The 25889-nt window shown below is 42.3% G+C and overlaps 4 protein-coding genes across 7 annotated transcripts in view; 1 reads left to right on the top strand and 3 right to left on the bottom strand.

Moving 5' to 3' along the window:
• The window catches only part of trappc9 (trafficking protein particle complex subunit 9), a 121303-nt gene extending 112884 nt beyond the window's left edge, over positions 1-8419 (bottom strand). For 2 of the 3 annotated variants that reach the window (XM_084696038.1, XM_084696040.1), the window contains exons 1-8: positions 8304-8419; positions 7101-7696; positions 5439-5584; positions 5092-5217; positions 4163-4189; positions 2445-2566; positions 1153-1278; positions 445-661 (exon numbers count right to left, since the gene is read on the bottom strand). In XM_084696038.1, coding sequence (XP_084552164.1) covers positions 445-661; positions 1153-1278; positions 2445-2566; positions 4163-4189; positions 5092-5217; positions 5439-5584; positions 7101-7684 — 1348 coding nt within the window. In that variant the 5' untranslated portion in view covers positions 7685-7696; positions 8304-8419. The remainder of the gene's footprint in view (positions 1-444; positions 662-1152; positions 1279-2444; positions 2567-4162; positions 4190-5091; positions 5218-5438; positions 5585-7100; positions 7697-8303) is intronic. The other variant, XM_084696039.1, reaches the window with a different exon arrangement.
• A 493-nt stretch (positions 8420-8912) lies between these two features.
• Positions 8913-12126, bottom strand: sh3bgrl3 (SH3 domain binding glutamate-rich protein like 3). Its single transcript, XM_084695530.1, has 3 exons — positions 11995-12126; positions 10731-10898; positions 8913-10571 (listed from the first exon to the last, which is right to left on the bottom strand). Exons 1-3 carry the CDS (start codon positions 12037-12039, stop codon positions 10506-10508), a joined length of 279 nt encoding a protein of 92 aa, XP_084551656.1. The 5' UTR covers positions 12040-12126; the 3' UTR covers positions 8913-10505.
• Positions 12127-14696: 2570 nt separating this feature from the next.
• On the bottom strand, positions 14697-17198 carry paqr7a (progestin and adipoQ receptor family member VII, a). Of its 2 annotated transcripts, XM_084696939.1 has the most exons (3): positions 16817-17198; positions 16515-16707; positions 14697-15827 (listed from the first exon to the last, which is right to left on the bottom strand). In XM_084696939.1, exon 3 carries the CDS (start codon positions 15795-15797, stop codon positions 14727-14729), a length of 1071 nt encoding a protein of 356 aa, XP_084553065.1. In that variant the 5' UTR covers positions 15798-15827; positions 16515-16707; positions 16817-17198; the 3' UTR covers positions 14697-14726. The 2 variants fall into 2 exon arrangements, with proteins under 2 accessions (XP_084553065.1, XP_084553064.1); XM_084696938.1 differs by having other exon boundaries at positions 16515-17198.
• Positions 17199-19433: 2235 nt separating this feature from the next.
• tmem222b (transmembrane protein 222b) lies at positions 19434-24100 on the top strand. The gene is made up of 6 exons (XM_084696889.1): positions 19434-19722; positions 20766-20850; positions 21598-21629; positions 21852-21948; positions 22028-22158; positions 22750-24100. Exons 1-6 carry the CDS (start codon positions 19478-19480, stop codon positions 22835-22837), a joined length of 678 nt encoding a protein of 225 aa, XP_084553015.1. The 5' UTR covers positions 19434-19477; the 3' UTR covers positions 22838-24100.
• The last annotated feature ends 1789 nt before the right edge of the window (positions 24101-25889 follow it).

A 25889-nucleotide genomic window follows, 5' to 3' on the forward strand; every position in this document is an offset into this window, starting at 1 on the left:
GGAGAGCATATTACCCCCGACGATACCCATCTTCAAAGGATGATACTTTAAGTAAAGCATGGGCAGAGCCATGCCAGAGATATCTGTTGTCTCTGTGTATTGACATTAAGATTGTGTGTGTGTGTGTGTGTGTTTCAGAAAATTGAGAGAGAAAAAGACAAAGAGAGACAGAGACAGAGACAGAGACAGAGACAGAGACAGAGACAGAGACAGAGAGAGAGAGAGAGAGAGAGAGAGAGAGAGAGAGAGAGAGAGAGAGAGAGAGAGAGAGAGAGAGAGAGAGAGAGAGAGATGGAGAGAGAGGACGGCGCATTCAGGAGTAACGCGCCCCATCTCCATCCACATTGCACACGCATCTCCAAGCCGTCAGTCACGCAGACGTTGGGCTTTTTGGGGGAAGCTCGCCCGCCGTGCTGGGGCGCGGCGCCTCCTCCGGGTACCCACCCCTGCTGAAGTCCTTGGGGTCGAGGGAGAGGCTGTAACCCGGCAGGGTCTCCAGCAGCAGCTTGTAGCAGGCCCTCCAGCCCGGCTCTGGGATGGTGGGCGCCACACACTGCATGGCGGCCACGCGCTTGAAGAAGGCCGACTTGCGGTGGAAGCCGATCAGGTTGTAGAGCTCGGACAGGATGCTGTAGCGCTGGATCTTCTCCTCCTCGGAGAGCTGCGGACACACAGAGGACGCCTCGTGAGAGGCGCACACTCGCGAGCGGCACATCCGAGTTTGGGAACCGTTCTCCCGCTCTTTACGGAAGGACATTTCCTCGATAGCGAGGCTTCGAGGATGTTAAGGGGGCGGCTGCTGAACTGTGAAATTTGATTCAATGCTTTTTTTGGCTCTTTGGTCAGTGTCTTATTTTGGTTGGGGTTGGCTTGAGAGGCTCTGTTGGGATTCTTGTAAGAGACAGCTTTCCTGGAAATGCGTTGAGAATAATGCGACACAGCACAGCGAGCAGGGACAGGGGCTTGCGTAACTGGGACTCTCTTATCGAGACAGACGCCTACATAGTGTCCTTGCTGTCGAGCCTCAAAATAGTGCCGTTTGTCAGTTTCCAGGCTGGCAGTCCAGTGAATACGCATTAAAGCTCTGGTGGTGCAGACTAAATCCCAAGGATGCTGGCTAAGATGGGGGGCTGTCACGGGGGTCTGTCTTACCTGGCCCAGGTTGATGTAGACGGCGTTCTGGAGGAACTCCGAGGCCTCCATGGCCCTCTTCTGAATGGCCAGCACCCGGACTGCCTTGACACAGGCCTCCAGCTCGATGACGCCTGCGTTCTTGTACTGGGGGCGGGCAGACAACGACAGCAGAGGAGTCACGGCCCAGCTCAGCACAGCAATAATGAAAAAATGAATAATCAATGAGGGCTACCGTGAGTCCTCCGGGCGTAATCGAAATGAATGTTTTCCCATCATCATAAGACAAAAGCTCATCAGTCACCATCCGCATTACAGGACTTGCACAGTGAGGTGTGAGTCTGCGGCCCCAGACCACCACTGTGACCCTCTGAGCTTGGCCACTCACTGGTCTGTCTCTCTTGACATTTCAAATCTGTGCCTGAACAGCAGATCTGATGAGGAGCAAACCTGAGGCAGAACTGCAGAGACATCCACAGACAGTTTTTTTTTTTTTTCCTATACAGAACTGCCCACCCCCTCCTCCCTCCTCCCTCCTCCCTCCTCCCTCCTCCCTCCTCCCTCCTCCCTCCTCCCTGCCTCAACCCCATAGTCGCCTTATTAAAATTCAATTAACGTCGGAATAGGCCAATGTCGAGATGTTATTTAATTTTGGATGAAGCAGTAACAGGTAAAGGGGCCAGGGGAGGTCAGTGCAAAAAGCCAATTATAATAATGGATATAAAGCGCAGCGCTGCCTCTGAATGGTGTATTAAGATAGTGTGCTTGTTTAACTTTCCCATAGCATTACGACTACCTTGATAAATGTTAGAGGAGCTATACTTTAATAGAGACTTGAAGACAATAGTAATGAGTCTCTTTGAAAGTGATAAGTCCACCAAGGCATACGATTATAATGCGTGTGCACTACAATATGGGAAGCATAGATTTAAGACCAAGAGTTCATGTCGTAAATAGTGAGAACATTTCAGGCCGGTTCAAACTGTCGTCGCTTTTTGACTGCAATCAAACCCATTCAACTGCAGTCAGCATTTGCTGGTTTGTTTACAGCCTGGGTGCACACACACACACACACACACACCTATGGTCCCTCAAAGACATCATGGATAGCAGGCTAATCCCTGACCCCTGGTGGTTATGAGCATCATTTCCATGAGCATCGTTTCCTACCATATAGAGAATCGCCTGCATAAACTGCAGTTACGTAATGCCTTCGAAATAAATGAATTTCACATTTCAGGGACAGTGTGTCGGTTTGAGAGTCAAGTCGAGTGTATTTGCATAGTGTAGCATGACAGGCTCTAGTTGAATACCTTGCCATAGTAGGAAATGGCCTCCTTGTATTTCTCTATGATGTCCTCGGGGCTTAGACAGTTCTTGGCGCGGCCGATCTCAGTGCTGGTGTCTGCACTGATCCCATTGGCTGTGAGGGCACCTGTACTCCAGAAGATAGAAAGTCATCAACAATGAGATAAAACACCTTACAACCACACTGTTCCGTGCCAGACCCATCCACCAATCAACTGCTCTGCTGCAGACAGTCGTAAAAAACGAGGGGGAGCAGGGAGGGGGAAGATGGGGGACCAGATGAAAAGAGGTCCATTCTCAGCGTGAACCACCGGCTTGCTACCTAAAACATCAAACACCAATCACTACGGAGGACCACATGCACACAAAGTGATCAACCGGGATCAACATTCAAACAGTCCACAAGGACACCTTGAGTTCAATCAGCGGGCGGTTCTGAAGGGAGCGTGTTCACTAGCTTCATTAAGTCTGCCATGCTCAGCGTCAAGCTCGGCATCAGGAGGCTCCAGTCCAGTGCACACAGGGGGACTGTGTTTAGTGGAAGATCCTCATCCATATCATTTCAAGAGAGGTGACCTCAAATGAAAGGGCAAACTCTGGAATGGCGCACACATTTCAAGAGAAGCTGGCAAAGAAATCATATATTTTTGAAAGGCCATCCAATTTTTGTTAGCGCTAATCAATTGTTGTCAAGTTAACAGGGACAGTGATCCAGGATAAGTTAGTACATTTGGTAAATGTGATCAAAATAGCATTCTGGGTCATTTCTATTAATAACAATTACAAATAAAGCTTGATTTGGTTGGATTATTATTCGACCATTCTGATCAGAATATAAATTCCGATTGAGAGTGCATTGCCTGGCAACAGTCGGATCCATGGCAACAACGTGATACTGTCACTCTGATGACACCAGGTGAATAACGAGAGGCTGTGTTACGTCATTGTAGCGAGGATTACATTACACCGACATCTCTCTTTTATGCGAACAATTGACAAAAACATTTATGAAACAATTTGCTAAACATTTTCTCGGAGAGAGAAAAACGACTCAACTTCCCCATCACTGCCCAATTACAAATATATGGTCAATGAGTCATAATGAGAAAAACGACATGCTGAATCTATTTTTCTGCATTGTATCTGAAGGCTCCAGTCAAACAAGAAGGCTGAAGTGGCATCCATACAGCATTGAGTGCCTGCTGTATATTCCCATAGCAACACTGCCACCTTCTGGTGACTTATCTTTGCTCCTTAACATTGCAATGGCGGATCAACTACAGTTACCTGGATACATATGAAGCACCCAAGCTTACCAACTGTAAAATGGAACCATAAAGAAAGCGCTGAAAATGCCTTAAGGCACGAACATCATCAACTGATCATTTCAGATTACAACTGTGTATTGCAATTGTCAGGGTCATGATTTTTAGGAGACTAATCCCTGACCTAACAGAAGCATTTGTGAAATGACTACACAGGTTAACCCTGCAGAAAGGGGGGGGAAGGTGAAGGGAATTTGGGAGCAAAAATCAATAGAATCAAATAGTGCAGATAGAGTGGAATGTAATACCAACCAAACCCACGACAAGAACATATACTGACACACACACACACACACACACACACAGACAGACAGACAGGGCATATGAGCGCATGGAGGGCTACAAGCAAAAAGGGGGTGGATGACTACAGCTACACCGGTTAGTGTGGCATACCCTACCTGGGTCAATGAGAACCTCCTGTGCCCCTAAAGACAGACAGAGAGAGAGAGTGCAGGTTCACTCCATGACACATGGTGCACTTGATCAAAGCAGTGTTAGTTGAAGTCCTGGCTTTGTTGTTTTCTTAGAGCCATGCCTGAGGGCTTCCAGACAGACCATGACTGGATTCTACCCAGTTTCTATCTGAACTAGGAATAATGTTTAGCTGAACAACAGGAACATAACTGAAGCAGTTGGGACCTTCACAACTTTGGGAAAGACATGCAGAATGTTAATTATCTTAGAGGAGGATATTACATATGTATTTCCGGTTCAAACTAAACTGCCAATAAAGCCAACATTTTCATAAAATTAAGTCAATACTATGTCCCTGTTGTGTATATCTATGAGTTAAGGGAAAGTGTGATTTTAATAAACACGTTAATTACTGAGTAAAGAAATATGTTTTTTGAATTAAATATTGAAGAAGGGTTAGGTCAGGGGTGTTCAATCCTGGTCCTCGAGAGCCCCTGTCCTGCATGTTTTAGATGTTTCCCTGCTCCAGCACACCTGATTCAAATGAATGGTCATTACCCGGCTTCCACAGAGCTTGATAACAGCCCATTCATTTGAAACAGGTGTTCTGGAGCAGGGAAACATCTAAAACATGCAGGACAGTGGCCCTCGATGACCGGGATTGAACTCCCCCTGGGTTAGGTTGTTGGGTTAAAACACGGTATTCTGTCAGTTGGTGATGATGTCCTGTCGAGCAAAAACAAGAAGCTGCAGGGCTGAGCAAAGCACCGCAAAGTGGTAGTCGCTGGTTTGGGCCACACAACAAGCCGGGACAATCCTCTCACTCCAATTGCCATTCAACTGCGCCTCGTCCCAGGCTGACGGCACACCCAGGGCCGGAGGCCCTTGCAGGCTCGGAGACAGAAGAGTTTACCTGGCCGGTGTCTCTTCCCAGCATCCGCAGGCTGGGAGATGCTGGGTTTGCGTCCGGCGGCCTTGCCTGCAGTGCCCCCTGGGTAGTGGAATATGACCGAGGCCGAACACAATCCCTCCAAAGCAGCTGGAGACAAGACACAGTTGGCATCCGACAGTCAGTGACTTCACCCTGGCGTTAACTTAACAAGTTGATGACCAACACGTGACACGGCATGCGTGAGTGTTCCTATGTGTCTGTGTAGATGAAAAACAACCCTGGGAGGTAGATAGTCATTTCAACAGAGCACGCTGCAGTTTGAGGCGTTGGTTTGAGAGAAAGACAACTTGGTCTCTTCTCAGGCTTACCCCCCAGCCACAGGAAGTCGTTGACGGAGCGCAGGAGCTCCACGGCCATGTGGTAGTGGACCAGGGCGTCCTGCAACATGCCCGCCTGCAGACAAAGGTCGCCCACGTGCTTCCTCATCCGACCCTGGCAGCGCTTCTTATAGTGCCTGAGGAAGGGGAGGAAGAGGAGGAGGAAGGCCTTGTCACATGCACACTAACACATACCAGCACACTGACAAGGATGGGTGGCAACCTTATGCCCAAACTCATTGTAATGACTTGGTATTAGACAGCATAAGAGGAAGCCTTGTGGGCTGTGCTGGATAGCTAATCTTTTTTTTTTTTTTTTTACGTCTTGCACAGCAGTTGCGTGACAATTACTTTCATTCTGGATGGTTCCGCAAAAACGTGTTTGCCTTACTCCTGTTCTCATATTCCATCTTACCGGGGTATAATTTGGTAGAGGTCTGTGAAGGAGACTCGCTGTTGAAGTAATTATGTCAGTTAAAAGGGGGGTGTATGTGGGGCTGGATAAGATAGCGAATAGAGAATAAAACAACAAAGAAGACTGAATCTATCTACCCTAATTTAAATGTTTGAAGTCTTGCGCATAAATATTAAGGAAAAGGACAACATCAACACAACAAAGAATAGGGGGACAATTGTGCAAGACCTCAGACATGTCTGACTGGGACTGGGAGTAGACTGGGAAGGTTAAGAGAAAACTGAACTGAATCACTGAACGCTGCAGAACAGTGGAATATGATAGTGTCAAAGTAGTAGTCATGTAGGAAATGTAGTTAATTCCCTTTTCTTGAATTTCCGTTGGGATCAATAAAGTGAATTGAATTGAACTGAATTTGAACAGTACAGGAACTAGAGAGCTCCAAATACATTCCAGATGTTCTGACAGATAACGGATTAGATGGCCTCGTGCAACTTGTGTTTTTTGGCGAACAGGTGCAAAGAAGCCAAGCTCAAGGTCGATGCGATCCTCCATGAATCCCGCGAGATTCATGTCGCACGACAGTGTGTTGCTACAGCTAGGCTACGTCGAGTTCAAGGAACACTTAACCTTCCCATGCAGCAGGGGTCTAGCCCTCGCTGATTTCTTTGTCAAGCGCTCAGCAGATCCAAACCTCAGCTCCTCCTCCATCCCCTTCGCCCTCGTCTCGTAGGAGGAGGAGGGATGGGTTTGGTGTTCAGCTGTGAACGCCATGCACCAGAGCACTGACAGAGCGGTGGGGGGGGGGGTGTCTTGGTGGTGGGGCAAGACTTAAGCTGATGGGGCTGGGATGGCTTAATAAGCTGTGTGTCTAACGGCTCACCTTTTCACACCCAACAATAAACTCACAGGACAGTATGAAAGAAAGAAAACAAGAGAAAGACAAATAAACGAGGATAAACAACGAAACGGAAAGAAGCAAAATCAAAAGAGATTTGTCATAGATGAAGACACGAAGGTTGCCCTCAGCAACATTGTATGAGCATCATGACAAAAACAACCCAACAAATCTCATCCACCCCAATAAAGCATGTCTACTTTGAACTGAAAAAGAATCTTCCAATTCAGTTGAAACTGGTCTGGTTAATATCCATCAAACAATAATCCTGTGTAGCTCATTTGGAATTTGGCAGCATTCCCAAACTCCCTTCAATTCGTTGTAAAAGAAAACCACTCACCTGCTATCAGTGTCTAGACCCACAAAGTCTTTCTTCTCAAAAGGAACACAGAGCAGTGGTATCTTGTCTCCAGACTTGTCAGTGGCCCGGTCCAACCTCTTGGACTCCAGCACAATGAAGATAGACTGCACAAAGTCCTCCACCCTCTTCTCCACATCGGGACACTCGTCGTAGCTGGAGTAGAAAGCCACATCTGTGCGCTGCTGCTCGGCAATCTCTCCCTGGAGCCCGAACACCAGCAGGCGCGAGTCATAGAGCGTTGAGCCAAACACCTCCTTCTGTGCATGGAAGCGGTCCGACGTCTGAGGCCACTCCTTAGCTGATGCGCAGGTGGTCACGGCAATGAGGCCCACCACCTTGCGGTGGGTCTGGAAGTCGCCCCACTCGTTGTTCTCTGGCAGGTAGTGGTGGCGGTAGCGGACGTACAGCAGGCGCTGGGAGTCCCGGATGCTCACCTGGCTCGTGCTGGCGATGCGCTTGTAGATCTTGAAGAACTGGTCCTCTGGCACGATGCCAACGGGCTGGACCACCACTAAAACTGTCTGGTGGTCCTCCGCACACTGCATGTAGTCTGGGACACTCATGTCTTCATGAGGCTGTAAATATACAATTTGCATTAAATGTTTCAAACCTAATCTGCGAGCCTACGCGGAATCGTTAAGACATGAATCGACAATAGAGAAGAAACCATGGTGCTTTTAATACAAATAACTATAATCTATAATTAAACTAGGCCTATACTACAATTATATTATAATCTAAATATCTAAAAAGGTCGTAAACTTCGCCAGGCTTCTGTTTCCTTCAACAGCGAAAGGTCGAGCATGACAGCATACTGTGGAGTTTAACTAAATCTGAATGATGTCTGCGAATCACACACTAGTAGTGACGCGCCTTTCATTCATAAAACACAGGCTTCTACAAATGACATCAAGAGAGCTTGACAATTGCAAAGTTAATTTGAACTCAAATGTTCTGTTTATCACCCTAAATACAAATGCTTTAAATAAAACGATTAAAGCCTTCGGGCATAGCATAACAAAAGCAAGCCAATATAGTTACATGCTAAAAACATTAGCTAGATACAGATAGTCTACGTAGCTATCGTTAGCCTTCATATTTGGCAAGCCGTAGACATCTACAGACCTGCCAACATTAAATGTGTTGACATAAAATACAGTATTTGTTGCCAATTTATTTTACCTTCACGGGAGCAATAACACAAGTATGCTTGCTGTAAGAAAAGGCTGTCAATTATTTTGCAGAAGTGACAGTTCTTTCCTTCTTTCCAGGCTTCCTTGCTCTACACTTAAAGAGTTGACAAAGCTAGGAGCCCGCTCACTACTGCCACTGCCAAAACGAGCGGCGGCAAAGCACACTACCACCAACAACTCATCAGACAACATTTAGTGCCATTAGTCTATGGTGCCACTTATTAGGTGACAACAAAAAAATCAGTTTTGAGACAAACACGTCATGCCCAACATTTAACATTGCTTATACCTTTTTTGTTACCACTGAAAATTATTTTCAGTGAGTAGCCTATTTCATCAGATGTGGTGAGAAATAAACTCAGTGTGCTCATTAAAAAGCAGGTGCAGACACAGGCTCCTGTCACATTCCTCAGTAAGATGCTGACAGCAATGGAGAGGGAAATTCAGAAGCCATGTCTTGAGACTTCAGTAATGTTTGTTACATCGTCAGTTTAGTGCATGTATTATGTATATATGTGCTTACTTTCAGTTTCCTACAACATGTTCTTCTTCATTATCCCATTGCCATGTTTAATTGAGAGGCTCTCCACACAAAATATTTTGTTCATTAGTTTTATATGATCCATAAATCACTTTTCACAATCTTCTTGGAAGACAACGGCATATCATCCTTATTTTTCATTTTTTGGCCAAAGAGGCATTGGTCCAAACGCAAAGCAGAAGCTCAAAGAGAGACATGGAATGTCCAAAAATAATGTTGATATGAGTCTCTTACACATCAATAACAGGCAAAACGTCTACTACCATTAACTGACAATACAGTGCACAAACATTGTCTGTGAAGGGTGCCATCGCTGAGTAGAGATATCCAGATATATTACTCATGAAACTAGTGACTGGATAATATACTAGGTGTGATTAAGACCAAATATATACTTAAGAAAACCCTGGGGTGAAATGGGTTTTAAAGACAAAAAAATATATGGGTTAGCTGCAGAGATGCATACTATACATGAAAGCAAGAATTCATTTTGTGCAACTATCAATACAGCAAAAACCATTTAGAACAGAGCAGACACAAAACCATCAGAGGTGAGGCCTTCGTTCTTCCCATGTGGTGTTAGCTAAAGCTGAGATTGTATCAATTCAATACAAAACACTGTCTCTAACCCACTCAGAGGTGCGCTACAATAGTGATAACAGTATCGTAATTATGAGAAGGAAGCAGTTGCACGGTCACTGCATCTTCACATGGTGACAAGTATCATAGATATAACATTGCTGAAATAGGACCTGAATAGCCATACTATGTACCTTGTACCATCTCACTCAATATCAAAGCCCAAAATTGAGAGCCAAATCCTTTGTGATATCATATTTGATATCTAAGACATTAAAGCAGCCACTGGGTTTGTAAATTAGTAAGACTTTATGTTCAGATAACCAGCAATATAGCAATATGCACCTTCAAAACATATTCTCACAGTTATTAATTGGCACCATGTATTTATCTATGAAATGATGACTAAAATACTGTAGTTTAAATTATAGCCTGCAATTCATTTAAATGTTAGGATATAAGTTAAATGAAATGTTTAAATGTTAAATTGTAATACTATTATGCACCTTCAGAGTTCTGTTAATTACAAACATAAATTCTGACAACATGGGAATCTGAAGGCCAGAAAAACAAACCAGTAATTAAGATTGGGGATGACCAAGCACTGTTTGTTTGGTCTAGGGATGATCATGAAGATCCTTAGTGAATGTTAGCCTCTGGATTATCATAATCTTCAGTAATCATGTGGTCACAACCTAGATAACTTGACCTAATTATCTTGTATCTAGGCACTCCATTGATCTCAACCGGACTAAAACGCATTAGTGACATTCAAACATCACACAGGAATTGACCAATAAGGGAAGAGTAGAAAGGAAATAAAAGAGAAAAAGCTTACAAAACATTAACAATCATATTAACAGTGGTTAGGTTAGAGTCCAATGGTACTGTTTCAGGGTGCAGATCCGCGTGTGCCTTCTGATTGGTTGGTTGTATGTATTTGGCATTCATCATGGCATTGAGACAAAGAAGGGTGGGCACCGCCAGCGGGCAAAAGGTTTTTCACGTGCCTCACTTGGGGTATGAGAGTGGGTGGGGGGATAAGACAGGGTACAGGGGTTTAAGTGGTATTCATGCCATCTTCAGGAACTGTTCCACTGTGTCTTCCTCCACTGCCTCTGAGAACATCTCATGGTTCTGAAGAAAGAGGAAACAAAAATGCATCCATGTACACTTTTTTTAGCACAAATCACAGAAATCTCTTGAATTTTCTTATGGAACAATAAAAGGAATTGAATTCAACTGAAAAAGCATTTCAGAACAGTGAAGCAGCTTTTACAAGTCAGTCTTCCTCACCCCACAGTACTGGTCCCCGTTGAAGATTTGAGGTGGAACAGCAGTGGGGTTTCCCGCTTTGCTCCTCATCTCATCTCGTACCTCCCCTCCCACTGAGATGTCGATGAGCTCATACTGGATGCTTTTGCTGTCCAGGATTCGCATCACCTCCGCCTGTTGGGATTTCACCTATATACACACAAACATGGAGTTTTTGCTTTGTGAAAATCAATAGGGTATCAATTTATGAATATAAACCACTGACTTAGTTAAGGCAACATTGGGGTTAGATGGTGAGGTCTACTTTGCCTTTAAATGCTAGGGAGTTTATCTATTGTGGTTGATGATTAATGGGGCAGTGCTATCTGTTGGTGCCCCATTGAGGAAGCTGGGAGGGGATTTTTGCTATGCAACCACGCCTAGCTCAGGCTCCAACTGCAGCCTGGCATATGTTGGGCAATGTACTCATACAATCTTACAAAAACGCTGAAAGTTCAGTCGAAATGCATATTTAAATGTCCACATTGTTTAAATGACTGGATTAACGTTTATTCGTAGGTATTTTGATTTGTTTGTTTGTTCAAGCAGGTCAGAATTTTATGAAGTCATATGACTAGGCTACTTATGACTGTATCATGCCTCATCTATGTCTATCCAATCAGAAATGACTTAACACTGCAAGTAGTGAAATGCCTCTGTAATTAATAGCAGATGTAGGGGCCTGCCCTAAAAATCTACATTTGTGGAAACAGTCCGGTTGGACGGTAACGGAGGTAAATTCATTTGTGTGCCGAAACGCCAATGACTGTACAGTATTTTGACTGGTTGTTTCTTCTTCCTGTTTCAACACCTTATGAGCCACCGTACAGGTATATGATGCCCTTTATGTTAAAGCCAGTAGGCTACAGTGTCTATATTATTAAAATAGCATTTCAACCATCCATGTTCTACGGTAGGCTATATTGGTTTAGACAATCTCCACCCAAATTCCAATGAGACAGAGAGTTAAAGCACAAATTACCAAAACACTTCCGTTTTTTTAATGCGGATGTAGCTATTCCCTTCGTTCAGTAACTCTCCAAGAACTCGTTTATGCCTATATTCCAAATTAAGACACGATATTTGGGATAAGTACCATTAAAAAGACGTCCAGACCATATATGTTCAGGTGGTGTGTATAGCTATTGCCAGACCATTGGGTGTGTCTGTTACAGAGACTAAATCATATCCGTATTGCCTTGGTTAATCCTAATCTTATCAAAAAGTAAATGTATTGAGATCTTACCTCCCTGGATGCCGTGACGGTTGTATAATACAATTTGATGACCATGATCGCAATTCTCAAAATCCCTTTGTGTATCTCGGTGAACAGTTCACTTGCCGTACAATCCCCTTTCGCCCGCGCCTGCAAAGCCTCTATTCGCTGTGTAGTTTAAAGGGACCGTACAAAATGTAATTGAAAATGGCATATCCCGTGTTCCACAAATTTCTTACAAATAGCCGACCATTTTCTGCAAAAACTGTTTCACCTTGGATTTGCCACAGTTAGCAATAGGCCTACTATTTTTTTAAATAAATAATAAAATAAGAGTGTTCCCTGTGTGACCAACACATCTAGGTCTGTACACTGTAACATACATGAAGGGGTTAACAGCTCAGACTATCATTTTCCATTTAACTGACTATTATGGAAAGAGATTCAACTTATGTTGTGCAAATGCCATGAATGGCTGGAAATGTGTCCTGACAACCAATAGTTCTCATTCTAGCTGTTCCAATGACTTGCAAGTTATCAATGCTTGCAATATTTGTATAAGATTGTAAACTAATAAGCTGTACATTTAGTGCAAACCCAAAAGTACTGCTACACTAACATAATATTGAGATGAATTATCAATAAATATCTTACCATATACTATCAATTGCCTTACTATCAAGTAATGTATGCATGTTACAAGGCAATATTGGTATGTTTAACTGGCATGATATATATCAACAAATACACAGGCTGTTGCCTACCATCATGAACTGGGCAGTTGGGAATGTGGGAGGAAGTCCACTATCTTTTCTCTGCTGAACCAGGCATTTCCACAAATCTGAGCTCTGTGGGCAAAAACAAAAATCACTGAACCATTCAGAAAAGAAAGATCTAAGATGGAGTCTAAACACTAGTCCAGTCTTGTCAACATATGTCTTTGGAGGCCTACCGTTATATCATACTGTTAGCCTTTTCAAAGAGCAATGTTATCCATCTCCCTAGATGAAGAGTAAGGGACTATGTCTGATTGCATCATGTTTCAGTCATAAAGATCAAATTTAACAAATGCTGATTTGCCAACTCCTGTTAATAGTTAAGTACATTATAATGTTAGTGTTAGTCACAGAATGTATGAACTTTTGTTAGCCAGTGTCATTTGTTTTTTTATTTCCACAAGGGGGCAGAAGGTAACTACTTTCCATTTCATTGGCTGTGGGAAAATAACTTTTTTCTTTTGCAAAAAGCAGAGACTACAAGGATGGTATGCTGTGTCTGAAACAACAACATCCTTTACATTTTAAGAAGAAAGTGATAGACGGTGAAAAACAATGCATGGAATCTGTTGAGGGCTTCAAGTACTTTTTATTAACATTCTACAAGGTGCAAAGTAGTAAAAAGTGAATGCCCATTTGTAATCCATTTTTACAAATGCTTCCAACACTAGACTTTTGTGAAGATTCATGTTTAAACTTTCATTTTGAAACCATCAACACCATATGACATTCAATGGAGATAAGACATTCATGGCAGAATAACAGTAAATAAGCAAATAGGGTGATTGAAGCCAGTGACAAATACTACTTAGAATATTTTGGACTAGTAAAGAGACTTGCTGAACCTCACTCTTTTATTAAATCCCCCTGGCAGAACTGATGTTTAATTAGAGGTCACCATGGAGACCTCCAACCAAGAGCCAATCAGAATCTGTCCCTACTCTGGCATACGTCAGAGCACTGTGCAAAAGCAGGCAAATAAGAGAAGGAGAATCAGGAAAAGCTCATAGGGTTGTCAATAGACAGCTCTGGCCTTACTAACCCAGGGTTGAGAAGAAACACAACATTTCTCCAAGCATCAATTTTCCAAGTACCAAAATACTTCAACACGTAAAAAAAAAAACCTGTGAACATATTTTATAAAAGCTAACATATTCGTAAATCAGCATACACATTTATCCAGAATCAAAAAAACTATGGAATTACATATTGTTTCCCAATATTAATTGTGTAAACTTGTTCTGCAGAGACAAATACATCCATTAAACTCTATAAACAAACACCCATAGTAGATAACAGCAATACATAGGCAGGTGAACTGGCCTACTTGACGCAAACATATATCATAGTGTGATGCGTTGACATAAAAGTGATACAGTGCACAAAGAGCAGCCTACAATAAAAATCAAAACACTAAATAAGAATCATTCGTCCTCTTAAATGCAATTTTGTTAGATGATTGGCTTTCTCAAATGTATATATCTCAAAAGGCACAAAAGAAAGTACTCCAGCATTAATACAGTGGTTATACTGACACATATATATATATATATATATATATATATATATATATATATAAAATGTGTGTAAGGGTCATAGGTAAAGTAACTTTAGGTTGGTAAAGTTTGTAATACTGCAGCTGTTGTCTGACTCACAATGTGCTCCCTTTCCAGAATGATTTTATCTGTCCCTTAAGCTTACATACACCTTCTCCCATAATTGTGGAAACTCCATTTTAAAATCACAATCACCCTTTTAGCAGTGATGAATACACTCCATATTCAGTCTTAAACACTAAATATTAGGTGGTTGTTCATGTCCTAAATTGACACACATTTGATTACAATAATCGCAAGATTCATTACCAAATCCCTTAGTTCAAGTTGACAACTGTGTAGAGATTGACATACAGTTCATTGTAGGTTAAAGTCTAGCAGAATCCAGCAGGGCAAAGTGTACTTTATGTACATAAATGTATCCTGTCCTTTATTTGGATTTGGCACAATCATTCAGCAGCCGTCTAACTTTCCTGAACATGAATGCAGCTATGAAGGCACACGATACTAAGGTTGCTACATACAACACTACAAAAAAGGCAGCCTCACCAGCTCTGTGCAGGTGCACATACAGAGTACGGCGGGCCAGGTAGTCAAGGTAGGAAGCCTGGATCTGGCACAAGGTGCAGAGGAGAAGAAACACATGGAACAACTGGTGGCCCTGTCCCAAAAAGTCACAGTGTCCTGGAAACCAGCGCTCAGGCAATGGTTGGGTGAAGAAGAAAGCGCTGGAGAGGAAGAAGGCAACTTGACCGAAGTGGAAGATTAGAGAAGAATCTTTGAAGCCATTGGCTGTGGGCCAGAAGAGGAGGCGATGAAATACTGGGCTGGTGTCCCACATATAGGCCACTGAAGAGGGTATCACCTGGCTCACCTTGCGGACCCAGGGTGGGAGGCTGTGGTTGCGGTATTTCCCATAGCAGCAGCCAAGGCATGAGAGGCAGCAGAGAAGGCAGGCAGTAGGCATGAAGAATCCCTGTACACAGCCATGCCAGTCCTCCTCTACAGCATAGTAAAAGTGCACCACAGCACTGCCGTACTGGTACTGGGCCACTCCCACATAGTCCAGGTAGAAAAACATGTAGTGACAAAGCTCAGACTTGCCTGCCAGTAGGTGGGCCACAGCACTGCTTAGAGTGTAAGACAGAGAGGACTGAAGGAGGATGAGGAGAGGCCAAGCATGGGGGTCCCTGACAAAGTCCACAGTCTCGGCCAGCTGGGCCCACTTGATCAGGATCAACAGTGCCCCCAGCAGGTGAGTCCACACGTTGACTGTCTCGTTGTGCCACTGGAAGAGGGAAAAGAAGTAGTAGCGCCAGCCTTGATGAAGAGGTCGGTAGCCAGAATAGATGTAGCGTTCTCTGAAGAAGCAGGGAACCTCACTGTCCCTCAGGGTGGCTGGCATGGAGGGTGCAGCTGTACTGAGCATCTCAGGCACCTGCCTGACCTGCTGAATGCTGATAAAAAGACGGCCAATTCTCTCCATGACAATTGTTGCCATATAGGTTTGTAGACTTAAATGCACAGGCAACTAAAGGAGAGGGGAAAAAACAAGCACATGATTCACTTTACCCATACTCGTGCACTATGAAAGCATGAAATAATGTTGATCGATGTTGATAACCAAAACAGCTAAATGGTGCATGCATCCATATGTTTGCCTTTTCAAAGTTTCATAAGATGAGGTATATCATTACCACGGTAGGCTTTCAACTTTTCTTAACTCTTACCTTATTTGGTGACTGCTTTAGAATATAAGAAACATTCTCAAACAGAAAGTCATTTCAGACTGCATTTCAATTTTATCATCCCATTTCAACAAAGTAACTCATTGCAGTCCAACTATAACAAGTGATTGTTGCTTCCTGCTGCGATTGACAAATACATTAGCATGCACACTGTTATTATATTTCCACTTGTTAGTATCAATATAACACAAATGTTATTCAAATTATTGCACAAATGTGGTTTAGCGACTGGAGGCAGAAACCAGTTTGATTTATTTGGCATCTCCTGCCGGTGCAAATACCCACACTGGCATGTGCAACAATATTTCAATAGGATTCTGAAACCTTTAGGTTGTTAATGGTACTAAACTTTTATTCAAAGTTCGTTTTAGCCCGACAACAGCCAAAGATAAGGTAGCCTAAACAATATGGTGAAAGTTACCAAATGGCTGTTGAGTTGACTGACCGGGCACCCCCGTCGGATATCTCACCTTAGGATTTTAACTAGTCTTCGTTATCCCCCTCGAAAATACTCTGAGCACACCTTTTCCACTGGCTGCAGCTTCCACGGGCACTATTCTGAAAGGCAAAGGTGTCGCCAGTATACTCGATAATACGTCCAATGACGTTCGGTACAGCAGAATCAGTACTTGTTGCCTGCTGTAGAGATGAAGGAAACTCTTCCTGAAAGCACATCGAACTCGAAACGTAAACTTTTTGGTTATCTTCTTTTTCTGTTTGAACGTATAGTATTTAATAGATTAAGTGTGTAGGCCTACAATGCATAGCTCACCTGTTGCAGATGGAGCAGTCTAGACTGTCAATTTAATGACATACAAAATTCGAAAAAGCCTTCTAAAGTTCATTTGTTTTCATAACCGCACCCAGAAAAAAAAGAAAAAGAATACAGGGCAATGATTAACTATGAAACTATGCAATCTAATTGTTAATGACTTTGGAGTCTTGTTCAGATTTGCGAGCAAACAAAAATGTATTTCAAGTTATTGGAAGGTTTCCAAAATAAATTCAAAACAGGCCGTAGCCTACGTAGGCTGCGTGTCTCTTGAATGTGTCATCTTTACAGGCTGTTGCTCAATATCCGCAGGAACAGTGGGCCTACCATCCAATCCAAACCAGTGATGATCATTCTAACCTAACTTCACTAGAAGTTGAACTAGGCTCAGACTGAGTGTTGTAGTGAGCACAATGCAGTAAATCTAACTGTAATAGCACCCCGTAAACTAACAATGGTCCTCTTTGTTGACTGAATTCAGTTTTGTCAATCGTGCAATTATGTAACTTTCTGGCCCTGTCCATATTTGTCCAGAATATGTCTGCTGTTGAAAATTCGACCTGTGGTCATTTGCCGTTTCAGCTTCCATTTTGTGATTGTGTTTGTGTCTTTAGTGATAAGTCGGCTACTTTTAAACCGTTCTGGAGTCAGAATCGCAGTAGGCAGGTATACAATAATTGTCAGAAAGTTATGCATTTGAGACGGCTCTATTTTGTTTTTTAAGACAGTTTAAAAAGTGCTGAAGCCTATTGTATCAAGAAGATGGAGACGTAAACCCATGTTGTATCCACTGAGGGGCACTGTTTCTCTATAAAGTGCTGAAGGAGTGTTTACTAATGAGTTGCATGCAAGTGTGCAGTTTTGGTAATTAACCAATTCCAGATCATAAAACGTGTAATATGCTTATACGTGGTACTGGTTAGTGCAGGCTTTTCGCATACAGTATTTTTGCCTGACCATGCATGTTCTTCGACACATTCTGCGTGAAATATAAGACCAACAACCACCATTGGTATTCAACATTCGTTCTTGTGTTACAGCAAGTTGTATTCACACAACTCTGCTTACACAACTCTTTGCAGAGCTTTGGTCCTTAGCTGTAGCCTGTTCTTTGTCATTCATGTGTTTCCCCCATGCCCTTTTGTAAAAAACCTTTGGGACATAATCCATTTCCTACAGTATTGAATATATTTATAACCAATGAGACTCGTGTCATAATAATTTCCGAAATCCAATACTTGCAGTCATGAGAACCGATGTAGGTTAAAGGTTGTTCTTTATTGACCTTAATGTGTTTACCTCTCATAATGTGACTTGAAGGTGTTTGATTTAAAATTGCCCCCTGATATAATGATGCATTATTTACTCTTGCTATCTTTCTCTTTTGTGAAGCTTATTTGAATCTTTATTCCTTATTTTTCAAAACAAGTTACAGGTTACAGAAGTGGTGAGGTGGCATTGATCCTGACATTTTACATTTCAAATCTCTGACTGAAAAGGATGACATGTCATGAAATACCGCTAAGCTCCACATCCAAGGCCTAATTGGGTTGGAAGGTTCGGGCAGATATTGAGGTGGCATTTTGCTGGAGAAATCCCTGGGCTCCTATATGGTGAGCCCACTGTGCCTTCGTTTATCAACGTCTACCTGGCTTTGCTGAGTAGTTTGTTTTGAACCTTTGCACAATATATCACCTGTCATGTCTAATGGGAACCTGTATGGAGTGTACAGCGCCTAGCCATATCCCTTGGGTTCATCTTTGTTTCTGTTCCACCATTGCTACAGATAACTCCCTCAATAAGTGCAACCCCCACACCATCACTGAGTTATCACTGTGCTGGCCTGAACCCAAAGACAGGACTCTTTGTGCCATTAAGAGCACACACCACTTAAAAACTCAAGTATTACTTTTTCTATTGTTTCATTGTTGATTTATGATGCACAATTGCACAGAAATGAACAATGGTTGCATACTTATCTAAATAATTGTCTGAGTTTTCTACTGTTTTCACCCGTTGCATGAATTAGTAGAGCAATGAAGCACCCTGGCATGTCAAAGCAGAAACAAAATATGCTGGACCAGATACTATTGTGCATGGGGCAAGTCATCACAATGCCAATATGCCAGCAGTGATGGTACATCTGGCAAACAGATCTCATTACTTATTTTCCATATTGTTCATGTTTCTACCACTAGGGGTCTCCCACTGGATGATATACGTAATGTGTTTGTTTTATTGACAGTAGTTTTAGAGACGGTCTACAATAAGTGTAAATAGAGAATTAATAAAGTTGGACTACAATAAGTATACATATATGATTATGTTTTGTTAAAGAATTGTGCTATCCCCGTTTTTGTAATAAAAATATAGTATTTAAACAAACAACAACTGCCAAAAGAAACTGTTGATGCAATAATCATTGACAGCAGCGCAAGGTATTGTAGTCAATCACGGCACTGGAGTTTTAGTAAACAGTGTTCTATGAACAGAATGTGTACTGCAGATTTTCACATCGTTACCTGCCTGTCCTTTAGTATATTTTTCAAGCAATAGCCCTATTACGTTATTCAAAATGGGCCTACAGCACGCACTCACACGAGTTGAATGTTTCTAGAAAAAACATAATTTGAAAGAACCAGCGGGATTGATAGATTCTTCATGTTATTCAGACCATTCATAAACCATACACTTGCTTTCTGTGAACACCCGGAAGCTCACGCTAGCTGTCAAAGGAGACGGTTTCTGCCAGGAAGTGGGACGAATGAAGTTCATTTTCCACAGTTGGTGATGGCGGATGTTGAAGTAGACACCATGAAGAATTACCACATAGCGTTTGAGAGAATAAACCCAGACACAAGTCGCTATCCTTACTGCATTGTATGGACACCTATCCCCGTGCTGTCGTAAGTTATCGTTTCCGATTGTGTTTGTTTTTATGTGCTGCCCGTGTTCTACTGGCTAGTTATGTCCAAGCTTGGAATGAGTACTATTAGTTTACATCTCAGTGGAACAGCTGGCTAGATTGCTAACAGGTACAGTATGATACCTGTTTTCACCCAGACTTCTCCCAAAGACCATCGACCATTATGTTTCGTTATGAAATTGAATGGAGAGGGTAGATGTTTTAGCATGGCCCGTGTGTATGCAAGTTACCTATATGAAAGTTTGTAATGTAGTTAGGTGATATAGATTGCTGTAATTCAGTAGTCAGATACAATATTTGTGGTGAAATCGTTACTATAAGCTTCGCTACTGCTCTGTACAAGGTGACTTAACGGGATGAGCGCTTTGCAACATAAAATACAGGACGTTGTGTCCTGAAGGTGACGTCATTCACACGGACGGGTTGGTATTTGCACATGGTTGATAAAATGTGACAATGTTGGATGTATGATACTAATATGATAGGCTACCAATGAAACTAATTTCAAAAGTGGATAGTTTCGTGAATAGTTTCAAGGATCAAGGATGACCGAGCTGCATCAAATCTATTTTGTTAACGCGGCAAGCCGATACAAATCTTTCTACGACCCGGCTCTTCTCATCCTCCCCACGATTATCTAAACTAAATGGCCCTTTATTTATTTATATGTTCTTGGAAGATCCATTTATGCTTTTGCTGTATCATTTTACAGTTGCAGGAGAAAATTCTTGAATGCAAATTCAGTGAATGCATAAGCAATTTTGTACAGAGCCAAATGTATGAATCCAGCCTGGTGATCTGCCAGAGTTATGATATTTGAAAGGATACTTTGCAATACCACCTCAAGTTTGCAATTGAGAGCTATATGTAGGCATTTTTTCAAGCTGTGCACAGGCCACTCACGGTAGGCTATAATTAAATTGATGACATTTGGCAAAACTATATGTGGAAAGAGGCGGTTTATCATTGTTTCCTGTCTTTGTTGTTGTTCCAAAACTTGTATTGATAGGCAGTGTCTTTCAGATGGCTGCTTCCCTTTATTGGTCACATGGGGATCTGTACTTCCTCTGGAGTGATCAGGGACTTTGCTGGACCGTACTTTGTCTCGGTGAGTAGTCATGTTCCCATCCAGAACCCCCTATTCCAAGAAGAATATCAATAGCAAGCACTGCTTCATGCACTCGTATGGGGACCTAATCATTGGTAGAATAGTGAGAGCAGTCTATTTTTAGAACTAGTTTGGTGGTTGTTCTGTTCACTTTACATTTACACTTCCTGGGAGGAGGTGTCGTGGAGATATAAAATCCCCACTGGAATCAATGAACTGTTCCATATTATCTAAGCCAACCTCTAAGACAGACTATGCAGGTTATTTAAATTTTTCTAGTTTGCAAGATATAAATAATAATAAGAATTGCATATCCAGAGAGAGAAACAGATAGATGAAACATTAGTTCACCAGACTCTCCAGGGGCTATATATGTTAATCTTAGTTGTAGACTTCATCTTACTCTGCGGTTAGTAAGATCCCTGCTGTAAACGTTCACCTGTTTACAGGTGTTTATAGCCTCACTAGGAATTCCATGATTGTGGTTATTGTTTTTGTAGGCTGGGCAGGGTGAAAGTGAAAGTGCCTCTGGAAAGAGTCAGAAACATGAGAAGAGGATATGTAGTTTGACCCTGTGACACGGGCCAGTGCCAGTCGCTCCTGGTGGGGTCATCTGTCCCCACTGTTAGCCATCTGGAAAAACAAACCTAAACAAAGCCCGATAGTAGCATAGGTCTGGTTCATTAATTAGTAATGAAACTATTAACATATATATTGAATACTTTTGTTCTCGTTTGTTTTGTGCAGGAAGACAACATGGCTTTCGGGAGACCGACAAAGTAAGTCAATAAAAATACGTTGGGGTGTTTTTATCTTTGTGACTTAGCTTTATGCTTACAGTCTTCCTGGGAGCATTTTGTCTGTTAAAAACTCACAAGGGAAATCTATTAAAGTCTCCACTTCTTTGCTCGCTGAGTGTTTGATTAAAATTGTGCTTGATGCAATATGAACCTGGTCCAGAGAGCAGTAGCTTGGTACTGAGTAGTCTGCTGGGTTTGCAGGTACTGGATGCTGGATGTCAGCAAGGTTTATGCAAGTGGGTCGAATGCTTGGGACACAGCAGTCCATGATGCCTCGGAGGAGTACAAAAACAGGATGGTAGGGAATTTTTAATTTTAATTTAATATAACACTACATTCGAGACTAATACTAATCTTCTGTTCTAATTTATCCTAAGCACAACCTCTGCTGTGACAACTGCCATTCCCACGTTGCCATGGCGCTGAACCTGATGCGCTATGAAAACAGCACCTCATGGAACATGGTTAACCTCTGCTTGCTGTCGCTCATCCATGGCAAGCACATCAGGTGAGTCTCTGTGCCAAGCCATTAAAACATACATTACTGTCACTGTAGCTTCAGAGCAGAGCAGTCGTAAGAAATGGGGCTGGAGATGTCACAGTAGAGTACTCTGGATCTCTAGGGGGGAGAACCATTTCACAAAGCAGCCCTTCAATGTACTTTCTCAAGGATTCTCAGTGAGAGGGGGCAGTGAGAGAGCACCCTGGTTCTAGGAACATGCATAGGATTATCCTGAATACAATCCATTAATACAAAACAAAGTACCTCATGAATCCAATGGGCCTTAGCTGAAGCAGTCTGTTGTAATTAAAAGAAAGTGACAGCTCCTCCCTTTGTCCCACCTGGACGGGGGCCTTGTGGGCGGGAGTCATGGAGGGGGTTATACCGCCATAACCCTGGCTGGGATCGGAGAAGGATGACATGGGCTCCGGTTGCCATGGCTACACCTTGGCGCCGAGTAATTGATGACGTGCGTGCGTTCTCGGGAGGGTGTGGTAAAGACTATGGGAGAAATTAGATTATTGTTCCTCAGTGATGATCTTCGGTGATCTTTTTGTTTCCCCCCCCCTTTCTCCATCCCTCTCTATCTCTCTCCAGCTGTGCAGGGTTCCTGAAGACTTGGTTGCCTTTCCTCATGTTGACAGGGGTTATACTTACAGTGGCCCTGACCCTTAACCTCCGGTGACTGGTGAGATGGGGGAACCACCAGGGGTCCAGAGGAACCCTGCAGGTTGGATGTGGGCTTGACCTTCCAAGTGACGAGGGAGGTGTCGCTTTGCTGGACCCTCTCAAACAGGACTACTCATGCCAGAATCCAACCATGAGAGGAAAACCAAGAGCATCCGACATTTACAACAACAACAATGACTGTTTGTTTCTCTGAACAGGCAACCTGTCACTGGTGCCACCCTACTGGTGAAGCAGGAATACATTTGGAAGCCAATTTCTTCTTGTTTATTGTTTTGGTTTGATGTTAGTGGTGCTGATGTGGATTTTTGATCCCCTAACCACCATAGTTGATTGGTAATAAAACCCTATGGGAAGGGGGTGAGGGGGGAGGGTGTAGTCTATCAACACTTATCAATTAGAAATGAAGGTGGGGTAGCTGCAATAATAATTCTGGGGGAGTTGTATTCCCTAACATCCCTTTTTTTTAATCAATTTTTGAAGCATCTACTAAGTAATTAAATGTGACCATGGTCCCTTGATCTAGTGCTTCCTATATTCCATTGTACATGTTCTGGAAGAGAGACATGATATTTCACTCAAATGCCTTTCAAGGAATGTATTGGATTTTCTGCTTGGTTTGAAATAGATCTTGTACTGCTGTGTAATGCTTGATTCTCCAGAAAATTGTGTTGCAATGCATTGTATTTTGCTGAATTCCAGGATGCCTCTGTATCATATCTAACTTTTATGAAATGTTTGTATATTGTGTCGGAAGTCTAGGTGATTTTGTATTTTCAGACCTGTTTTATCATTGCTCTACACTAAAAGGCTGAATGTATAGATTTCAGATCCTCTTAACTGCAGATTATTGAATGCCCTTCTCCAGACAGTGCTGCTACAGCCATGACAACCATTACTGCCGACTCAGTTATAATTCTGGTTTACACCTGCAGATATTGGAGTGGTATGCCTGACTGGAATGCTTGAGAATTCATTTATGTAAGAGGTTTGTGCCAAAAGTAGGATGGGAGACCCAGAGAGGGATCAAAGGAGCTCGATCATGTCAAACTGTGTCCCAAAAGAATCCTGACCACTAATGAAACACCTGATTGATTTAAGTTTGGGATGACAGGTGGAAAGAAGAAAAATGAAAAGGCCTTTGACTAATGAAACCCGAGACTGTACTTTGTCATTTTGTTTACAAAGAGAGACCTACATACTTATTCTTTGTTATTGTTTTTAAAGAGCAAAAGTAGTACATAAATCTGGTGCCTAAATATTTTTTTTGTCATGGGTCTTAAGTACTGAATGTCTTAACATGCATATCACACGCTAGCGTTACTGTCCTTTACTCCATCTATGTTGATTTTGTGTATGGTTTCAAAGCCCCAAGGTAATCCGAGATGAAGGTTGGCACACAAAATACGTTGCCATGGCTTCATTGACCAGAATCAAATCCCTTCATTGTTTGGAAGCAAACAGAAAAGAGCTGAGCCTTCTTTTTGCCACAACGCTGCCAGAAGCAGCAGGTAGCCAGGGTCCTGAGGTCTACTCACGCACACACACATGCACACACACACAAACCTTTCTCCAGATCCTGAGAAAGTGTTGCTCCTTGTGTCCTGCAAACCAGATAAGAGGTGCATTGTGAAGTGTTAAAGAAGTTCTTGTCAGTGGTTCATTGTTGAACTTGATTATTTAAGATTTCTGCATATGTGTAGGGTAGGTGTTAAAAGCTAAGTAGCTATGTTCTGCAGGACATATGAATATACTTGCATTACTGTAGAGGTTGGGTTGTATCTAGGTCAATGTGTCCATTCCTGTGGTGACAGGTGGGCTTGCGAAGAGATGCAGTGTATTCCCTTTTGTTCAAGTTTATGTGTAAATATTAAGCATCCTCTTGGAACAAAGTGATGTAGTGATAGACTTTTTCAGTCATGCACGTCTTGCATATTTTAGTTTATAATTGCAAATTAATTCCTATTTTGGATTTACAATTTTTGCAAAGGCCTTTCGCATCTCATCACTGTTCTGCCATAAAGCAGATTAGTGCCTGAATGTGAGCGTGTATACCGATGGCAACATGGATGTGTAGTGGATGTGGGCAGGTGTTGCATGCCGGCAACTACGTTGATATGCACGCTTGCATGTGTGCGTGTGAGAGATGTCTGTAAATGTCTGTTTGTCTTTGTAGTGTACAGATGGTAGTGGCTAACTTACTCAATTACATAGCTTCTTGGAGGAAAGGAAGGCTGCATTTGACTGCAGAAAACTGCCTAACGATCCATTTAACATTTGTTACATACTTTTTCTAAGTATATGTATTGTTGAGTGAGATGTTGTAATGTAGTTAATGGTAAAGATGTATAGATTAAAAAGGCCAGCTTGAAATTATGCCTATTTACCCAGTTACTTGTCTTGAATTGTGTTTACATACAGTATATTAGATCCAGCACTATTACACCAAAAAATATTTATAACGTTTTCTTTTTTCTGCGGGTATGATTAGTAAAATGGGGAATGAAGTAATAGGTAACCTTGCTGAGAAGTCGGAGGAGAAAGCTGTTTCACATGTTTGAAATAGATATATGATTTAAAATACTAACATTCAATATATTTGGTGCATGATTGGTGGAAATGACTCTATCCATTTTGACTCCAAGATTTCATTTTGATTCATTTGTATTTTGTTGCTAGATGAAATTAGAACTTGTGTTTCAAAAAACAACACAGCCATGAACCCCACAGCTCAGGAACACAGGCTAATGCTCTTTAGAGTGGCATTGAATTGATTCAAGATGATCCTGTCTTGTTGTATCCAAGAGCCAGGACCTGGAATGTGGAGACCTGTGGTTCCATCAATTCATTCAGTTGACAAAAGACAGTCGGGATGCTATTCTACGAGGGGCTAGTATAACGTAGGTCTGTTATTATCAGACCCTCTGAACCAAACCCTTTTTTCCTATTATGTCCCCATGTCAACACTAGAAGAACATGCAAGTTGTGTCAACAATGATTGTAAAGAAATGGCTGGATGACAAATAAAAATGGTATTGTTAGTCGGAAGA

The sequence above is a fragment of the Hypomesus nipponensis genome, chromosome 4 (assembly GCF_054491055.1).
Source record: "Hypomesus nipponensis isolate SF chromosome 4, ASM5449105v1, whole genome shotgun sequence".
Lineage (NCBI taxonomy): Eukaryota > Metazoa > Chordata > Actinopteri > Osmeriformes > Osmeridae > Hypomesus > Hypomesus nipponensis.

Excerpts from the sequence above, each read along its gene's own strand:
- sh3bgrl3 (XM_084695530.1), bottom strand. The coding sequence starts at position 12,039 with ATGGTCATCAAATTGTATTATACAACCGTCACGGCATCCAGGGAG. Across the intron at positions 10,899-11,994 it reads CCGTCACGGCATCCAGGGAG|GTGAAATCCCAACAGGCGGA; the intron begins GTAAGATCTCAA and ends GTGTGTATATAG. Across the intron at positions 10,572-10,730 it reads ACGGGGACCAGTACTGTGGG|AACCATGAGATGTTCTCAGA; the intron begins GTGAGGAAGACT and ends CTCTTTCTTCAG.
- paqr7a (XM_084696939.1), bottom strand. The coding sequence starts at position 15,797 with ATGGCAACAATTGTCATGGAGAGAATTGGCCGTCTTTTTATCAGCATT.
- tmem222b (XM_084696889.1), top strand. The coding sequence starts at position 19,478 with ATGTTATTCAGACCATTCATAAACCATACACTTGCTTTCTGTGAACAC. Across the intron at positions 19,723-20,765 it reads ACACCTATCCCCGTGCTGTC|ATGGCTGCTTCCCTTTATTG; the intron begins GTAAGTTATCGT and ends AGTGTCTTTCAG. Across the intron at positions 22,159-22,749 it reads ATCCATGGCAAGCACATCAG|CTGTGCAGGGTTCCTGAAGA; the intron begins GTGAGTCTCTGT and ends ATCTCTCTCCAG.